The 20,593-nt window shown below is 36.5% G+C and overlaps 1 protein-coding gene across 2 annotated transcripts; it reads right to left on the reverse strand.

Moving 5' to 3' along the window:
• Nucleotides 1–748: 748 nt before the first annotated feature.
• clcn7 (chloride channel 7) lies at nucleotides 749–20,230 on the reverse strand. 2 transcript variants are annotated; one of them, XM_081365645.1, is made up of 25 exons: nucleotides 20,020–20,230; nucleotides 19,258–19,332; nucleotides 18,724–18,789; nucleotides 18,475–18,540; nucleotides 16,771–16,903; nucleotides 16,120–16,229; nucleotides 15,302–15,382; nucleotides 14,858–14,920; nucleotides 14,692–14,775; nucleotides 14,519–14,612; nucleotides 14,213–14,277; nucleotides 14,003–14,119; nucleotides 13,726–13,780; nucleotides 13,549–13,609; nucleotides 12,124–12,265; nucleotides 11,899–11,992; nucleotides 10,438–10,610; nucleotides 8,331–8,382; nucleotides 8,039–8,166; nucleotides 7,763–7,848; nucleotides 5,752–5,884; nucleotides 5,605–5,664; nucleotides 5,279–5,455; nucleotides 2,753–2,833; nucleotides 749–2,330 (listed from the first exon to the last, which is right to left on the reverse strand). In XM_081365645.1, exons 1-25 carry the CDS (start codon nucleotides 20,122–20,124, stop codon nucleotides 2,244–2,246), a joined length of 2,388 nt encoding a protein of 795 aa, XP_081221771.1. In that variant the 5' UTR covers nucleotides 20,125–20,230; the 3' UTR covers nucleotides 749–2,243. The 2 variants fall into 2 exon arrangements, with proteins under 2 accessions (XP_081221771.1, XP_081221772.1); XM_081365646.1 differs by lacking the exon at nucleotides 19,258–19,332 and having other exon boundaries at nucleotides 20,020–20,226.
• Nucleotides 20,231–20,593: the final 363 nt, after the last annotated feature.

Raw genomic sequence — 20,593 nt, forward strand, 5'->3', positions numbered from 1 at the left:
GTAAAAAATGTAAGTCGACAGTTACCGAATGCTCTGCAGTTGATGCCAGACAGATGTATTTTGGCACCTATTGATTTGAGAAGATAGAGGAAAGGAGATTTGGATTTGCTCTAAATGGATTAGGACACACTGATCTTAACCCTCAGGCTCCTGCACTGCAGATGGATGCATTTATGCTCTATGCGTTTTATGTTTTTTAATGGAGCACGATCAAAATAAAATAAATTAATGTCTGCGAATGCTTATAATTTATTGTTGTTAAATACTACACAGATAACCTCACTCACTTGTGATTCAGCATAATTAGATATACTTACATAGTTATAAATCATGTAAATATTTTTTGATAAATTATTTAATTATAATGCAATTACGTTAGCCTTCTCTCTTGAGAAACACTACTTAGAGGGGCTCACTGTGTTGATAACACATGTTTAGAGGCACACGACAGCAATGCACAGGGCGGATCAACATGGGATTCATGCATGAATACTTAAAATGAGATCCTTGCAGCATTACTCATAGAATTCCATTTTGCACATGTCCACACCTTACACCATTTTTTCAGATGCCTCACAGGAATGTGTCAGTGTAGTATCAGGGATGATTATGACAAGTAAAAGCTGAAAAATAACATTCTGCTTAGTCATGTAGTGTTGTTGCCTTAGCAAATTTAAACATGGCCAGTTTCGTCAGTTCCATATACAAACACTGCACGTTTCCCAAAAATAAAAATAAAATATTTTTTGAATCCATGTTTATTCATTTTAAAGCCATATATGCTAGTGTATTCATAAAAGCTGACAAAATTAACCATACACATTTAAAATAATACAGTCTTGGATAAAAAGACAGAGATATTGATGCCCTATCCTGCACTACACAGATAAAAAAAAAAAATAATCCCAATCAGCCATTAATATCTGAGAGAATTACTAAAGAGGCAATAAGAATTAATTTGATTCATAGCTTTATTAGTTCACAAAGTTCAAATGGTTATAAAATTCACTCTTTTTTTGTTGTTGCTTCAAATCAACAATATAAAAGTAGAGATCAGCAGAGCAAAAGATCATTGATCAATAAAAACAAAAAATGTTGGCTTTAAACATCGAGGCGTACAGCATTCGTCAAAGTTTTTTAGCACACAGACAACAACGTCATGTTTATACGCTTCATCTAATGTTCAGTTGAAGACCGTTTCCTGCAATCAGTGCTTGGCAATTATTTTAGCATAATCTTTCACTGCCCAATACTGTGATTTATGTGTTCATTTTAAAGTATAGATTTTCACAGAAAACAAATGCAGCTCAAGGCAGAAAATTCACATTCTGTAGGCAAACTGCCCTCAGGAAATGTACTACATAAAACCGCTCGTTAGTTTTTAGCTCGTACCAAAACTTGCCACATGAAAAATAGGATTTATGTATTTAATTTTAGGGCCTGATCTACCCAAAAATATTTTATAATATTAAACTGATAAACCAAGACAGAAACATTTAAAAATCCTGAATAGAACTAGGTAAACAATTATGCAAAGAACCATATTAACTGTAACATGTAGTAGTCTGTATTAAGTGCACATAAAGGTATCGCCAATAGGTTTTGTAATGCTACAAATGGGCATGAGAGAAAACTTGCTTAAATTGTCCCGCACGTTCATAACTGATGTCTTACTTTGAGCTAACAGCATTTTACTAGAACTATTTTTATGCATAAGCAAGTAAGCATTCATAATTTATATTGTGCAGGAATTGTTGCGACTGCAAAAACAAAACCTTGTTGAAAAAAAAAAATGCATAGAGACATTGTCATGTCGGTATACATTATCATCGGCTTGACACATTGATGTACATGTCTCATATGATAACTACCCATGATAAACGTGTAAGGTGACAAAATGATGCTTTTGGAGAGCCACGAAAAGTTAGGGCTCCCGAAAAGCTCATCTACTCTAAAATATTATAAATGTAATAAATAGTCACATAGTGCAAAACTAACATTACGTACTAACATAATGTGCTCATTCAACGCTCAACTCAACCCATAACTTTTTTTGTAAAGGAGCAAAAATGTATTTTTCAAATAATCGAGCCCTTAAAATACTGAATGTGGGACAAATTTGTGCATGTTGCAGGTTTGTGTTTGGCATCTTTGACATGAGAGAGACTCTGACCAGCCCCTGAGTTATAACGGTCCAAAGCTGGTGCTCTGAAGGCAGGGTCCAGGATGAACTCGACAACCAATCACATCTGAGCCAGGTGAAGCTCCTCCAGGCCATCTTTACCCATGTGGTAGCGTGCAAGATCCTTCCGAGTCACCAGCCCCACAACCTTCACATCCAAAGCCCAGGCAATTAGAAACTCGTAACATTTCTGAAGTTTGATGTTATTGCAGACAAACGATAAATGGACGATTTTCAAGTTCTACACTATTTCCTCTATAATAAATGAAATTATATTAAACGAATAAAGAAATTCAAATAAATAACTAATTAAATTTGAAAAAATATTCAATTAAAATATTTAAAGAAATAATCATGACAGAAAGGTAATCTAAATCTAAAACTAGAAGAAATTAACATGCACAATTAAATATTCAATATCAACCGATACTGACAAACAAATAAATAAAAAAGAATAATATCAGCCAATAGCTGATTAATAATACTAATATAGTACCAACATATTGTGCATTCCTAAACAGTAGCTGTGAGTTAAAAGTAGTAACACATCTGGAATATTGATGGACTCACTCTGTTCTCATTATCAACCACCACCAGATGTCTCAGTCCTAGCGCCCGAAACAATTTAAACACACGAGGGAGTGAAGTCTCCTGAAATCAAATATGAAAAACAACAGTTATTCATACAGCAAATGATTTAACCACATACTCATGTCAACTAAAATACACTTCCTGGTGGCATTTCTTGTATGGGTGTGGCAGTGGCATTCTTGTTAAGGCTTGGACACGACTTGAATAAACCACAAACTGGAGAGGTTCTAGTCTCTGCCTCAATTTTCTTTTTCTCTTGATGCTAGTCGATTTTTATGATTTATATTACGGGGCTGTTGAATGCTTGAATCGGTTTGGTTGACGAACGTTGTAAGCAGGGCTTGACATTAACTTTTTTGCTCACTAGCCAATGTGGCTAGTGGTTTTCCAAAGTTACTAGCCACACAGTATTTTTACTAGCCACATTTTTGTTGTTGTGAAATTACCTGATAAAAGTTGACTATGGCGTGCTAAAATTTACTTGAACTAGATTTGCAACCCTTTTAAATGTAAAACCACTGTACACACCCAAATCAAGACTACATAAATATATAACAATACAGGTCATTATCATTAGCTCTGATAAGGTTGTGTGTAAAGCTCCTTTTTTTAAATAAAACCATGTATTATGTAGGCCTATGATATGTCGCCACATAGCTCCACACCGGCATACGACTAACTCCAGCAGGGCAGCTAGCTGTCTCTTCGTTTCTGTGTTGTCGGTCACTAGCGCGCAAGGCAACACTGTGTGCATGTAATGCTCATTAGGGCTGTCAAAATTGCTCAAAAATGACGTCCGAATATTCCCTCTAAAAAAAAAACACACATTAGTGGGCAATATAGGCTAAACACATAGCCTAGCCTATTGCCTATTCGAACTATTCGAACATCTGGTTGCGCATTTTGTCAATGACGCGCGCTTACGTCAATAACAGGACAAATTAATAGAAAGAGACATAACTACTTGTATAGGTAGTTTATTTAAGTTTAAACATATTTGACAACGTATTACCTCCACACAAAAAAGTAAATCAACTTTCTCTCGCTCGCCCTCATCCTGCTGCGTTCACGCCGGACACGAATAGCGCGTCAGGCGCGAGTGATTTCAATGTAAAGACGCGTTTATGCGCGTCTGGAGGTCTTGCGGCGCGAATGAGGCGTCACGCTCTCTGCACATAACAGTTTAAAGGATAAACAACAAGCAAATGTTGAGTGCTGATCAAGAGTTTTGTGCAAGCAATTTAAGGTCGCGACTTATATAGCAGGCTTCATTCAGTAATTGAAACAAATATTATTAACATTAATTGAAGTTTCACAGTAGGCCTATATAGAACCTACATTGAACGCTCCGAGCGAGCTGTGCTGTGGTAAACATGGAACTTTTCCTTGACATGAAACGGTAAATAATCAAACCAGTGGAAGCCTGCAGTGCATGAAACTGCTGTATCTAACCTACCTTATTCATGCAATATCTATTCAGTCAGTACAGTAGCCTACACTTTAGTAATGTTTCTGTTTAATGTGTCAACGCTTCTTCCTGTTACCTGTCCCTGATCCCTCAGGCAGTGCGCCCACTCGCAAAACAGACAGCCGCGCCTCTGCTACCGCGGGCGTTTTCACATTCGAATATTCATTTTCACCTTCGAAATTCTGTTTTTTTTAAAGTATTCGAATTTAGAATATTCGTTGACAGCCCTAATACTCACGGGAGTTGTAGTGTTGTAGTGTCGTAGTGTCACACTTATTTCAGATGCCTTTTGAAAAGACTACAATTATTCAACCCGCCAAAGTGGCTAGTTGGAGTGACTGTGTTACCCGCCACGAGCAAAATCCACCCGCATTTGGCGGGTTGGCGGGTGTTAATGTCAAGCCCTGGTTGTAAGGTGTGCAATTATTTTCAGGGAAGCACACGGCTAAAGTAGTTCCAGGCAGGTCTTGACCGCATTACATGCCCATATCATTTCACCATATGATTTCAGTTATTTGAAAGGTTCTTTCAGCCTATAAAAACAAAAGAACCAAAACCCACAACAACACGACACTGACCAAGCATATAAATATAGTAAACAATAGCAGATAAACCTATAGTTTCGCTTTTAGTAGAGACGCTGCTGCCGAACACTGTTGAGACTCAGGTAATTCACATACGCTTAAAATCTCTCTCTCTCTCTCTCTCTCTCTCTCTCTCTCTCTCTCTCTCTCTCTCATCATCTGAATTGTATAATTGACTCCGGGCTGTTGAATTATTATAAAAATAATGCACACCCGAGGTGTAATGGCCACGGCACGATTACCACCTCAGTTGTGCATTATTTTTCTAATAATTCAATGGCCCAGAGCCAATTATTCCTTACATAATCAATTTCAGATAAACTTGCCTTTAAATGGCATGCAAAAAAAAAAACTATGATTGGTTGCTTTACATGTAAGTCAGACAGTCTCAGTCTGTGGGGAGTCCTTGGCCAGAATATGCTGCTACAATGTAAGTTACTTGAGTTAACTGACCTGAGGCACAGTATATGGGGTCGGGTTCATGAACTCGGTGAGGTCCATCATGCACTCCCTCTCGTCCTGAGAGACGTGGATGGACTGAATAGGGGGGAAACGCGGATATGCATCTCTGAAGTCCTTCAGCTGTAACTTCCTTTGGGTGAGACGTGAAGATGCCCTCTCCACAAACACCTGAGTCACAGAGGGCTGAACTATTAGAATTTGCCAAAGTAACAGTTATTAATTAAGTTTATTAATTAATACAGTTATCATTAACAGTATTGCCTATAAAATAAAGATGAAAGTCCAACTTAAGCCATCATAATAAAATATGTCCACACCTTATGTTTGAGAAGAACAATAAGCTGAGAGCGGAGAATAAGTCCACAGATTTTGCCTGGCTGCGGGAAGAAGATGGGCAACTTTTAGTCTTTGTTGAAACTGGAATATACTAGGAGTAACAGGATCTGATGTCATGGTTGTGTCACCTCATCATGCCCAGTAGTATGGGTAACCACTGGGAAGCCGTTGTGATTGGTGGATGTGTTGCTAAGAACGTCCACAATCGTTCCGACCTTCTCCACTCTGTTAAAGCAGGTGACTGGAGAGCTCATGACCTCCCTGTGGTGAACACATTCACTATATGACACTGCACCAGCATTATTTGAGTATTATTTATATAATATTGTAGTACGTATTCATATTTTAAATTCGCTTTTATTTTTACATTTGTGCTTCTATAATTTTTATTATCTTTGTAAAAAGTATTCTATTCAGCTTTATTAATACATTTGTTTTTATTTATTTTATTACTTTATTTTGGTAGCTAAAATACTGGTAAGTAGTAAGTTAGTTGTTAGTAAGTTTTATTTTAAGCTTTATTTCAATTAATGAAAACAATTGTAATAGTTTTGGTTAATTATAAAAACACTGCACTAGACTAGTAGCTGACCGATATATTGCAAAGGACGATATATCAGAAGATATATATATATATATATATATATATATATATATATATATATATATATATATATATATATATATATATATATATATATATATATATATATATATATATATATATATATATATTAAAAAAAAATTGTTATAGCATCGGCTGATAAGTTTTTCTGTTTAACCGATAATAGTCAGAAGCAAGACTTTTATTTTGACAGCGCTGAGCTCAGAAGCACTCATTCTCCATCTTTATTAGTTTACGTTTTTTTTTTAACAGTTTTTCCACTTTAAAATATTTTTCAAATATGAAAAATGTCCCTCGACAAAAACCCAATAGGATTTTTCCATAAGCATTTGGATTATAGCTAAAAACAAGCTCTACGATCAACAAAAGTTTATGATACTTGCAAGTTTTGTCCATCAAGATAATTTTCACAGATGAACAACTTTTATGAATTTTCAAGCATAAATGCAGTCGCCAGAAGTAAAAAGCTAAAGGTAGGCTTTAAACGAACTGCACCACAAATTCAACGTCACTAAGCTTCCGATAACTCTTTCAGTTTTTATCTAAAAACATTTGAGTTAGAATAGTTTATAAGAGCACAATTATAAGCACAACGAGGATGTGAGTTTACTTGTTCGGCATGATGATGTTAAATCTCCTCGACAGCCTCTTTAGTCCCATTTAACCACTTATTAGCAACCGCCTTTTTCAAGACAGCTAACAGCTTAAAAAAAAAAATCACGTGTTGGGTAATATTGATGTATTTTATGTTGTAGAATAAAATGTGAAGATTATCTTGAGCTTGTGTTCCCCACAGACCTTATTTCAGCCATTTAACCAAAACATTCAAAACCCCATTGACTTTGGGCCGATGGAACTGGAAGTGCTAAAATGCTAACTCGCTTCTGTGTTTTGACCTACAAAGCATAGGCGTAATTTGTGGGTGGGACATGTCCCCAACAATTTTTGCCAGGGTCGATATTGTCCCCACCACTTTTTGAAACATGTCGCGGAACCAATGAACCTAATACAAATAAATAAAACATCTCCAGTTAAATAGAAGAGCATTCGTTTTATTTGTTTGTTAAATTAGAGGCGATCTAGTCCTGAAATGTGTTTTTTTTTTAAATCAAGCTGAGTGATCGTTGCCGGCCGCTGCTATCAGTGGCGCAGATACAGTGCTCTCTTGTGGCTTGAGCACAGTCTTCACACGGATGTGTGCTTCAATAATTGTGCGCTTCAATAATTGGCAAAAAATCTCACCACTAACAATATATATATTAGCAGAGCTCATTTAACGACAAATTAAACCCAATGTACAATTGAAATTGATTTCTGGGCATCGTAATGTTATTTTTTCCAAAAATTGTTATTGTACACATATATTGTACATACATGATTTAGCATTCATAGCCTTAATGTTGCATGGTTGTATGAATTACTGTTACATTGATTAGAACTGAGAGTCAGTATATAGAGTGCATCAGAGAAGATAAAAGCATCATATGACATGTAAGGCCGAAGGGTGCGGTTACCTGGCCGTCAGCCAATGAGAAGTAGCAGGAGCCTCCCAGTGGAGGAAAGGAACACTCTGCAGCTTAATATGGAGGTCATACAGGCCCTATAAACAACAAAAACCAGTCAGACAAATGCACAAATGAGCTTCATGCTCTAATAGCACAAAACATAAATTACATGCATGACTAATGCTTTGTGACACCCTTAAGAAACCCAAACAAAAAACTACTGGAAAGACAAATCACCAGTTCACAAGAGACAAAAACAACCATGCTAGATATTTTGCTTCTCACCTCTACAAAGTAATCCCCCACAATTTTAGCAGTCATCAGCACAAGCATGATGGGAAAGCCATAGGTCACATTCCCGGTGGCTTCCACCAGGATTACAGTGAGACTGAGTGTCATTCTGACAATGCCACCTGTGAAATTAACACAACAAAACAGCTATATTTGTTAATGATGACACGTACTTCCTTCACAGAAATGCAGTTGGGAGCACTATTATAAACCACAAGACTGCATTCCTGCTGCATTTCATTAAAGAAAATCTAGTTAAAATGAACATGAATCATCAATAACTCACCAAGCTGGGCCGCAGCACCCATCAGAGCATATTTACCAGGATCCGCCCAAATCTATCAGTTTAGAAAATGTCCACAACACAGTACAGTTAATCTTTCCTCATATTTTAGCTCTATTTTTTCTCAAATTTGGGGTTGAAGATTTACGGTGACCGGGAGGGGACATGTTCGGTTCACTTAGTTTCGTCGTGGCCATGACATATTAACTCGAGGGAACGTAATATTACCATGCGATGTAAAGTTGTGGACTCGAGATCCTATGTTGAGGGAACTATACATTTTTCTTGTGACTTCTTTATGTTGAGTGAACGAGATCTATTTGTCATGGCCACGAGTTAAATGCGTAAACAACGGCACTTGATATGCCTATAATAATTATATTGCGCACATGTTTGCCTATAGACAGCATTTGAATAAAGTTCATTATTATTAATAAATGATAAAAGAATATGTAAGAAGAACATAAAATAATATAGGCCTACAAGAAAACATTTTTACCCATCCCATCTCACAGCAATTGAGCGTGTCTTTATTTTTAATATTATTCTATTATTATGCCAATTAAACCTAAATAAAAAGAAATATACTGTATACTAATATGTAAATTCCTGTGAAGTGAACTTCCCGTAAAATTCCAGTGCGTCTACAGAAATAGTCATATAATCCAAGGTTTTTTGGCATGACTGTCAGGCATTTACAGTATTTACAAAACATAGGCTATATGGTACTGTAAGTATGCTATTAGACAATACATAACGTTAATTGGGTAAAGAGATAATGAGATCAAATGGAGCCTTTACACTCGCACACACACACACAAAAAAATACAAATTAAGATAGCCTACATATCAATGAATGGATTTAAAAGACTTTGGGATAAGATAATTTTTTTTTTAGCTTAAATATTCTTATAACATAGCATAGCCTATTAATAATAACAAATTATTCAAACTTCATTTGAATGCTGCCACGGACACGAGAGGCTACAAATTAAAACAGACGTTCATGTATCGTCACATAGGCTACAGGTGTAGTCTACAGAAATACAGTCATAAAGACAGAACTTTATTGGCATGATCGGGCATTTACAGTATTTACTAAATATATACTTTAAAGGGTTAGTTCACCCAAAAATTAAAATTCTGTCATTAATTACTCCAAACCCGTAAGACCTTCGTTCATCTTCAGAACACAAATTTTGATATTTTTGATGAAAACGGAGAGCTCTCTGGCCCCTTAATTTTAGGAGTTGTGACGTAGAACCCAGAAGCGTTGCACAGTATTTACAACGTCAACAGTGTAGGACACTGACATTGAATAAAGTTGTTATTTTTGTTTTCGCTTCATAACATTAAGATTGAACCACAGGAGTCACACGGACTATTTTAACGATGTCTTTACTGCCTTTCTGGGCCTTGAAAGTGGTAATTAAATTGCTGTTTGCTGGGATCAGAGCTTTTCATCAAAAATATCTTCATTTATGTCCCGCAGATGAACAAAGGTCTTACGGGTTTGGAACAACATGAGGGTGAGTAATTAATGACTGAAATTTCATTTTTGGGTGAACTAACCCTTTAAGTAACATAATATACAGAAAGTTAATTAGGTAAAGAGATAAAAGAAATGAAGGGGAAAATAAAGCATAACAATGAATAATAAAAATGTAACCAATAATAATAATAATATATAAATATTAATATAAAAACAAATGATCAGTGAATGGATTTAAAAGACTGTTGGATGGGATAGATAAAATGTTTTATAAGTAATATTAAACAATTAGCTATTAATACATTTCGTTCAAAAGCAGTCTATAGACACCATCCCGCGCAATACAATTTAATAGGCAATGTTAATATATCATTAATCATTTCTTAATTGATATGATCTTAACTGATCTCGAGGCCATGACTTTACATCATGTGGCCACAACATAAGGATGTCATAACCTCGACAAAACAATCTCATGGGCATGACTTCCTACTAATTAATATGACGTTGCACGACAAAAACTAAGTGAATCAAACATGTCCCCTTCTTGGTCACTGTAAAAATGAATTAAAAATGTAGCTATAATTAAAAAAAGTGCAGAGAAGGGTAAGTACTTACTGATTGGCTGGAAGCGATGACAGACAAAAGGATCCCAAAGAGTCGCCCCCAGGCTGCTCCTATGAGCAGAGAGGGGATGAACACTCCTGCCGACACGGTCAGACCATACGTCCAGACAGCCAGGAGGAAATAGGCTAGAGTGAAGACCCCTAAAGTCACGGGGTTGTAAGTTCCTGAGAGAGAGAGATATATTTCCAGTAAAATTTCAATATTAAAACAAAACTAGACTGCAGTAGGACTCATTTAAAAAAAAAGAGATGGGTAGCCTGGTTAGAAGGAATGGTAGGGACTGAAGGATTTATATTAGGCTGTCCAGTTATGGCCCCGTTATTAGGTACGATATGATACGATACGATACATAAAAACACACACACATACACACTTTTGCTTGTCATGTTCCCCTTGGTTGGATTCAAGTACTAATATCATTATTTGTATTAAAACATTTTTTTTAAATTGTTTATTATGTTGTCATTTTTATTATTTTAAATTACTTTACCTATTTTTTCATATTTATTTTTGATAATGTCTGTTAATTGTTCTTGTCTATAGAACTATGCTGGCCTGTAACTAATGTAATTATAAATATATGCGAGGTGTGTTTGTTATATATATATATATATATATATACACATATATATATGCAAAGTTTGTTTCTAAAAAGAAACAAACTTTTGGTTTCTTTATTTGTACTAGGTTTTATTTCATCTGTATTTCATTTGTTTATAGTTAGCACTACAAGAAGCATACCTTTCCTAGCAGATATTGTTTTAAATGGAATGCTTGCAATCTGTTGATCACAACGGTCTCATTTGTTAAGCTAAAACACTGTTGGTACATCACTCTGGATGACAGGATCTTCTAAATGTAAATGCAAAAGACATGCACAACCCTGCATGATCTGTAGTAGGGTGAACATCTGTTCTCTTTAGCACACTATCAAGCACTCCAGCTCTAGAGGGCAGCATAAGGCTACCAGCTATGATGTAATATTAAAACCATAACATTATGTGTGATATTAATCATATATAAAACATGTAATTAAGATGTTATAATATAATCATATTACATTCTGAAGCATTACCAACTTGGTCATTATATAGTCATTATAAACTTTGCCAATTGGTAAGTGATTTTGCTTGTTTAGTCCAGTGGCTGAGCACTGACTATTGTGCACTTGCAGCTCTCTGGAAAAGCGATCAAAGACGGCTTCTCTCCAGAGCGTAGGAAGATTTTAGCTGCCTGTTAGCTGGCCTGCTTCCAGCTTGTAACCAAATCTGCTAAATAACTGACAGACATATGCAAACACAAACATTCACAAAAAACATGCAGACACACCGCATAATTCAAGAAGTGCTTGCAATAACAATGAGGGTTGATGTTTTGAGAATGAAAGTCTGACAATGTCCACACACATTCTCAAGCCCGTCCACACCCAACCACACCCGTACAGAGACACACCTGGAGGGTTGTGGAACAGACTCCTTACACTCCGCTCAGGTGTGTTGAAGAAGGCGGTGGCCATGGAATTATATTCACCATCAGCACAGAAGAGCTGTAAATGAACAATATAACAAATCACGTTTCTGTTTGACATTTCAGACTACATTCTGATCTAGGAGCAGTTCAACTAAGCATTTTATCATTTAAGAGAACGTTTTGAAAGCTCAGTAAGCACATAAACACCTGCAGAGGATATTCCTCAGTGTGGTCCGGTGCCAATGGCTGGCAGTCATTGGAGAAATAGATCATAGTAAAGGAAACTGTAGCAGTCACCGCCGCAACCAGCATAGCCTCCATTACCTGCAGGCACGGCCGGTGAACGTACCTGAGACATAACGCATCCTGTTAAAATCTCACAGGCCGATGGATGGATGACAGTGGATGAAAAGTTTAAAAGAATTGCATTTATAAAATAAAAAAGTTGAGTAACTTTGTCTTCAGTCAATTTTGATCAATTTAATGCCTCCCTGCCGAGTAAAAGTATTCATTTCTTTAAAAAACAAACAAATCAACAACAACAAAAAACTGAGTGATCTTACCGACCACAAGCTTTTAAATGGCAGTGTAAATAATAAAGCTGACACGTTTAAAAATAAAAAGGTTTGTTAAATGTAATATTCTCCAATATTACAACATACAACAGAAAATGTGAGTGATTCCTTCTGAGTGAACACGAGTGAATCTGACTGCAGTAGATGTGAAAGAAATGTATAAAAATTATGTTATTTAAGCCAGCGCAAATACCTGTGTTTACATCCTGTTTTTCGGTTGAAGTCCAAAGTAGTCGATTGGCGAGTTCACGCGCGTGATCATAGGTAACTAAACCTATGCGCGTGAACTCGCCAATCGACTACTGTGGACTTCAACCGAAAAACAGGATGTAAACACAGGTATTTGCGCTGGCTTAAATAAAATAATTTTTATACATATCTTTCACATCTACTGCAGTCAGATTCACTCAGGAATCACTCACATTTTCTGTGCACTTGTAATGACACATCAAGGATGTTAAGAGGCTAAAAGCAGGTTTAGTACTTGCCCCATTGAAGTCAACAGGGTGCAAATTTTAAAAATAGAATAACTCGGTGTAGGCAACACCGATTTTTATCGTTGTTCTCTGTATTGACAGCACTCCAAATGTACAAAAAAATGAGCTCAATGTTAAAATTGACCGGAGTTCTCCTTTAACATTATGTTTTCAAACATAGATATTTTGTGTTTTCAGTATCAGTCATTCACAAACTCTATTAAACTCCATACAAGTTTGGAAAGTCTCTTCTTTTACTTGTTGGCCTCAATTTGACATGAGGGCATAACCTACACATTGATATGAAAACGTCGTCGTACACATCCCAACTGCTTCTGTTCAATGATACACACATACCTACAATTCAATGTCAAAACCTACCATCCATTTAGCAGAATCTCAGAACTATTGTCAAGTTGCTGCAAAAATGACTTAAAATGGCCAATATAAGGAATAGATGCATGGTGGCCACAATAATAGTTTTCCATCACACAACATTTTGATATTCAAAAATGTTTTCCTTAAATTAATGCAAAACATATTGCCCATGACATTCGGAGTTCAATAGCTTGAGATCCTACCTTATTCTGAATATTGTTAGCCAATTATTGAGTAAATTGAACAATGCCCCAAGCATCCCTCCTGAAAAACGGAAGAAAATCAGAAAAATAATTCAAAAGCTACATCCACTGATTTTAATATTGTAAAAAAAAATTATTAAGATGTTTTATGCACAGATAAAGTGATGTTCCCCTCACCTAAAGCTCCCATGATAATGAAGAGAGGAATTTCATATAAATTATATTGCACAGTCTAAAAAAAGAAAACAAACATTCAATTTAGTTCAGGAATGTCATGACTGATATAGATACACCAAAATATTGCGATGTTTTCTTTCTTTCTTGTGACATTTTGGAAAGCTTTAAGGAACAATTCTACAGATTTTCCTTTCAAATCTCAGTGCTGTGAAAAACTTAAAACTGGCAGCTAAAAAAACTTGTCAGAGTAACTGAGAGAGAAAGATACAGGACTTACATCACTGTCAAAGCGGCCAAAGTTAATGAGACCGGGGCTGGAGAGTTCTCCAGCCTTGTTATGGTAAATACTCAGGAAAAAGTTAAGTGTGAAGCTGGAGACCATCGAAGCAAAGAACTAGATCAAAAACAAAGCAGGATGAGAGGTTCAAGCAGTGAAATAGTCAGTGCTCTTTAATGAGGAGCCAAGCTCTTATTCACAATCACTCACAATTCTCCAAGTCAACATCTGGTTCCAGAAAGATGCGCCTTCCTCTAAACTGAACAGAACCCCACCTGTGCCAAAAAACACAATGAATCAAAGATGATCCTGAACAATCTGATCCAAGATTCATTCCAGTGCAGTTTAACAGCTTTTATTCAGAGGAACACATAATGTATTTTCACTTACAGCTAAAACTCAGCGTATATCAGGCATTTTAATATGCTTTAACAATAACAACATTTGTGTTACTGACTTTGCATAACTCTGATGTAAAAAAAGTGGATATTTGAAATGATTTTCTGCATGTCTCACCAACGGGGGCTCCAAAGGCAGCGGAGACTCCAGCCGCTGCTCCTGCCGAGACAAAGTCTCTCTTCTCTGTGTCCCTGCGGAAATACTCAAACATCTGCAGGAAACAGAAACTTGCAGTCAGGCTCCATGTTCACTGTTAGATTCAAGTAGACTCAATAGTACAGAAAACTGACCTTAAAATCTTTTTTCAGTGAAGTGCTTCTGCCTTGAGATACTCCTGCAGCCACCACTGCTCCTGAGTGAATCATGGGCCCTTCCTGGGAGAGAAGAGCAGATGCTGAGTCTGTTAACCCCAAATTAAAGTCTCATTAACCCCAATTGACTGATTTTCTATTGTACCTTTCCAACAGCAAGACCTCCAGCAACTGAGCAGATCACACCAAAGACCTTTACCACCAGAGTCTGTGGACGTAGAAGAAATACATTTTTAGAGATCTTTATAAAAAAAAAAAAAAGAGAGAGAGAAATAGTGAAAGTGATGTAAAGGCCAAGTATGGTAACCCATACTAGGAATTTGTCCTCTGCATTTAACCCATCCGAGTTAGTGCACACACATTAGGAGCATTGAGAAGTGAACACACACACCCAGGGAGCGATTGGGGGTTCGGTGCCTTGCTCAAGGATTATTGAGAACGCTGTTCATTCACTCCCCCACCTACATTTTCCTGCCGGTACTGAGAATCACACTTGCAACCCTCGGGTTATAAGTCTGACTCTGTAACCATTAGGCCAAGACTGCTCTACATAGCTTTATCACAAAAAAAAATAGATAAAAGACATCACCTTTAGTCGAACAACACGAGGGATTTTCACTCCATTCAGGTAGCATTTTATCTGAGGGATTCCACTTCCTGCAGCAATGGGCTGAGAGAAAACGAGAAGACTGAATTTTGAACAATGTTCAAAGTAAAACTATGTAAATACTATGTAGTTTACAAATGTACATTACGGCATTCAAAAGTTTGGTCAGTAACAAAGTCTCTTATGCTCACCAAGGCTGCATTTATTTGATCAAAACACAGTAAAAACAGCAACATTATGAAATTGTATGACAATTTAAAATAACTATTTTCTATTTTAATATATTTTAAGAAGAAATTTATTCCTGTGATGTCAAAGCTGCATTTTCAGCATCATTACTCCAGTCTTCAATGTTGCTGATAATAAACATTTCTTATTATTATCTATGTTGAAAACAGTTGTGCGGCTTAATAATTGTGTGGAAACCGTAATACATTTTTTCGAGGATTCTTCGACTAATAGTAAAACAGCACTTGATTTAACTGTCACTTTTGAACAACTGAATGCATCCTTGTTGCATAAAAGTATTAATTTCTTTCAGAAAAAAGTACTATTCAACAACAACAACAAAAATTTTGGTGAAAAAAAGAAGTAACAACCCAATCTGATTCAATAAGTCGAGAAATGTACTTAATAATACAGTATGCTTGTATGCTATTGCAAACGCAGCCAAATTCTGCTTTCTGCTTGAGTACATTGTTTAGAAAGAGCTGTATGATTTCTTTGAAGTGACTCTGAAAAACAGAAGGGAAGCAGAAGTCACACAACACAAATATCAATGGGACAGGAAGAAAACAAACCTCAATAAAAGCAACAGCGATGGCGCCAACCATCACGAAAGCAGAGTTCAACACTGCCCACAGTATAAGAGAGATGGACAGGCCTCCGAGCTCTGTGAATTTCTCAATGTCTGAACATCTGATTAAAGAAACTCTGAAGCCAGTAAGAAACATCACATATCAGATTAGCTCTGTATTAAAAATATTACTGAGGTATGTTACTGCATAATAACAGGATTTTTTTTTTATACTAAACATTGCTATTAATAGTCTTTTTCCTGAAAAAAAAGAAGAAATCCTCATTTTAATATAGTTGAGAAATAAGTTTAATAAACTACATAAACAGATTGCATTAGATAAAAATAAATAAATAAATGCTCGATTTCAAATCTGTCCATGTCTGTCTGGATCTGGATTGCCGTGCATTCGGTTATGGCCAAATTAATGCAATCCCAAAGGAAATGGATTACACCAACTTTCATATTACAAATGTAAACTGACTGCATAAAATTAAATTATGTTGTGACAAATTGTTCAAGAACTGCAGTATATTGGCTAATTTTAATTAACTGTAAAAACTTTTTTATACAAATACACTTTTTTGAGTGCTTTACGTGAGAAACAGATTATATCAGAGGATTGTAAATTACATGACTGACAGAAAAAGGATACTTTGTTTGACTACAAAGTACTTGTACCCAGCAAGACTCTCCACAGCAATGTCTATCACGCATGCGATGAGACCAGTGAAGAACCCAATCAGACCACAGATCACCCATCGCCTGATCTCCAGACATCTAAAACCCTGTGGTTAGAATAAATCAGCATTTCATGTTAATCTGCAATGGCTTTAACAATTATAGACTCTATAACCAGAGTCTGTTCTGTCAGTACACTGAATAAACTGCTTTTAAGTGGAAACAGCTTATCAGTGAGTGCCGTTCTGCAACTCTTCAAAATGACTGCATGGCATATTCATTTTGGATCAAGCCATATTTGGAGAAAATCAAGAAAAAAATGTGCTAAACTGTGCTGTAAGTTTCATTCATTTAGTGATATAAATTATAAAGAAAATAATGTGATTGGAAAAAAAAATCTATGTGTTTAGGGGCGGGTGCTGATAAAATAGCTAGCACTATTCGCTATGGAAACCGCAAGCAACATTAATGAGGAGGACATCGTTGCTAATTTATTATCCACGCATTTTTCAAAAAAAATTTTTAAAGAAAAGCTGGAGTTAATCGGCAAAGGAAGACCTACACTAGAGCTTCATTGTGTTCAGAAAACCAAACCATTTTAAAGCATTTAAAGGTGCAGTCTGTAAGAATGACAACTAGTGGTCGAAATAGGTACTGCAGTCCAATTCTAAATATCGGAGATCGTCATTTCTCCCGCCACCTGCTCCTCAGACTGGACGGCGCTCACACGGGTTACCAGTCTGAGCACACGCAACAGGGACGAGCGCCAATGACAATGAAAATTGGCAAATTGGCAGCGTGCAGCATCACAGACCAAAACAAAAACAAACATTCCAGCCTGGAAAAGCACATTTCAAAGTACAATAACTGTCCGTAAAAGTGTTTTTCAGAGAAACGAGTATGTCAACTTAGCATGTTTCCTCAAAATATGCAAACATATTATGGTATTTTTATGCTTTAGTAGAGTGAAAAAGTTACATACAGCACCTTAAAACCACAACAATTAAGTGATACCCCTGGATGACAGCATCAATCAAACTAAAGCTTCACTGCTGGAATTGTTTGCCGTTTGTGCAAGTTGTGCAACTAATTTAAAATCTAATAGGTTACGTGACTGATTTTATCCTGCCTGCCGCTGCCACTGTCTTTAGTTGAGAAAACAGTTATTTTGCAAAATTACTGGTCAGTCTGTAAATTGACTAACTTGGCGACCCTGCACATTTGCTGTAATTTTGCATAATAGCTATATTTTTCCCAAATCATAATTTAAATACGGTCTGTTACATACATTTAATCAGCTGCTCTAATGATATGATTAATTATCAACATGTGGTGAAGTGTCTGTCGCTAATGCGCTTCGGTCTGAGCGATGTCTTGATGCGTCGACTTGCATAAAATGGCCAGTTGTCACCATATTCCACTGTAATGACACACAGATTGTGTGATGATGCAATTCTTTGTAATGATGATTTGCATTTTATTACTTTTTGCTTAATTTGGTGATAACTCTCACGATCACTCTGATGTTTGCTTGTGGCATTTCTTGTCAAAGGTAACATAGGACACAGGAAGCTAGGCTGATTTTAGGTTGGGTTTACTTTTTCCCCCCACGAGGGAAGGGGGTGAGAGGGCCAAGGTTCAAGAGTCATGGTTCGCTACTGCATTTGAGTCTACTGACCATGTGACTCATTCGTCTCTCTTCCTCCAGGAACAACTGATTCTCGCTGTTATCATAATCGAGACTCTGAAACACAGAATGCATAGTTGTGACATTTTATATCACAGCTCTTCAAAGACACTTTATTTAAAGGGTGCATGTTGCATTTTGCCTCATTTTAAGCTAAGTTACTGAAAACCTACTTATTTTTTAAAACATTCCAAACAGATGCTCAATTGAAAGAGAGAGGTCAGCTCTAGATTCAATTACCTCAAATTTGAGGGACAGCAGCTTTTCGTTGTGAGGGATTTCCTTCGGTCGACTTCTCACAATGTCCTGTGTGAATTGAAGAAAAAAAAAAAAAAAGACTCAAGAGTTGCATTTGGCCGACAGTCATCAAGGGCATATACAGTCATTCTATGCTCATGCAATCAGAATAGCACAACACTTTATTTAGCTAGGCTACATCAACTCTTTGCAGCCATGAGCAAACTTGACCTCATGCCAGCACATCGGAAACATATCCTCACAAATAATCAAGTACATCATGTCAGGCTTTTTCCTGAGTCTCCTTCCAAGAGTGGTTGATTTTAGGAGAGATTTAGGACATATTTATGTGCAGCCTAACAGGCAAATCATGAATAAACCACAAACACTTCAAAATTAAAACTGAAACTACAGCTGCATCGAAACAGTGAAGCCACTGTTTTGGACTGGAATAAGGGCTAATGAAGTGTTCTTTGTTTTGAAGTGTCCTTTTTTTTTTTTACGAATAAAAATGAATTGATGTCAAACAGATTTTACCTCTTCGGGTGTGATTTCCTCCTCAAGGTCCACAGTGCTCAGCCTGCCTATATGAAATATACCTCCCCCAGATAACTATGAACCAAACACATTACACTTATCAATAGTCTATGTTAATCTACATTTAGAATCTACATCAACAATACAAAAAATATGACTATATTTGAACATAAATAACATAAATTCTTCTCACAACATCCTGTATTATATACATACATACACACACATTGTAGTTTGTGTGTGTATTTGCAAAGAGGGGCCCCACAACAATGAATGAAGCCCAGTGCAGTATACAGTGAGGGGACAGAATTTAGCTATGGCTCTGACAAAAAAAACTACCGATTCAATGTAGGTCACAGGATCACAGGTGCTTGCAGTTTCTTAGCCGAATAAGAGGGTTAAAAGAAATGGGAAGTTAAAAATCCAAATATCCAGAGTTGCAAAACACCATGCACAAATACAAGGACATAAGGACCTTACAAGGATTAACAAGTAACACAAAGGTTTTACCATATTATAATAGGTTTAAGAACTATTTTGTTTTCGTTTCAACACTGTGGAATGACATGAAGTTAAAGCAACTGTACTGTCAATATCATTTGCTGTCAGCAAGCCAACACAATACCTTTGCATGCTTAACAAGCATGCGGTATTTAATCAGCAGCAGAGCAAGTAATTCTTATAAGTAGAAGCCAAAACATTCTATATTGAATGTGAGTTCTATACATGTCTTTTATGCAGTCTGCATGGCCTGTCTGGTACCTTTCTGTTGTATTTCCCATCCTCGGCACCGTTCAGCAGTGGCGTTCTCTCTCCGCGATCTTCGCCTCGGCCAGACCATGACACTTTCTTCGCGATGTTGGCCATGTCAACTTTTTACAATTATACATACATTAAACCTGCGAACTGGACAACTACTGCGAACATGTCTTCTTCCCCATGACTAACAATCATAAGCAATCCCGTGACGAGTGTACGGAAAGCACAAAGGTCCAAGAAAGAAACAGTTTTTAAAGGAATTCTGGGAAATGTAGTTCACAGTTATTCTGGGTTGTGTCAATGATGTGCGGTAGGTCTAGTCTAGTTGGGACTGTTCTGAAATCTGAACGCTTAAGAGCATGCTCATCATAACTGTCATTGACAGTTGATATTGACAACATGATGTTGACATTATTTAAAAAAAATTGTTTTACTGATTTTGTTGCAGTTGTGCAGCATCACATTCATGTTTCCAATTTATCAAAGTTTTGTGCAGTATAGCTACGACAATTTTATAACATTTTAACGAAACTAGCTATATATATATATATATATATATATATATATATATATATAT

The sequence above is a fragment of the Scardinius erythrophthalmus genome, assembly GCF_964197995.2.
Source record: "Scardinius erythrophthalmus genome assembly, chromosome: 1".
In the NCBI taxonomy this organism is placed as follows: domain Eukaryota; kingdom Metazoa; phylum Chordata; class Actinopteri; order Cypriniformes; family Leuciscidae; genus Scardinius; species Scardinius erythrophthalmus.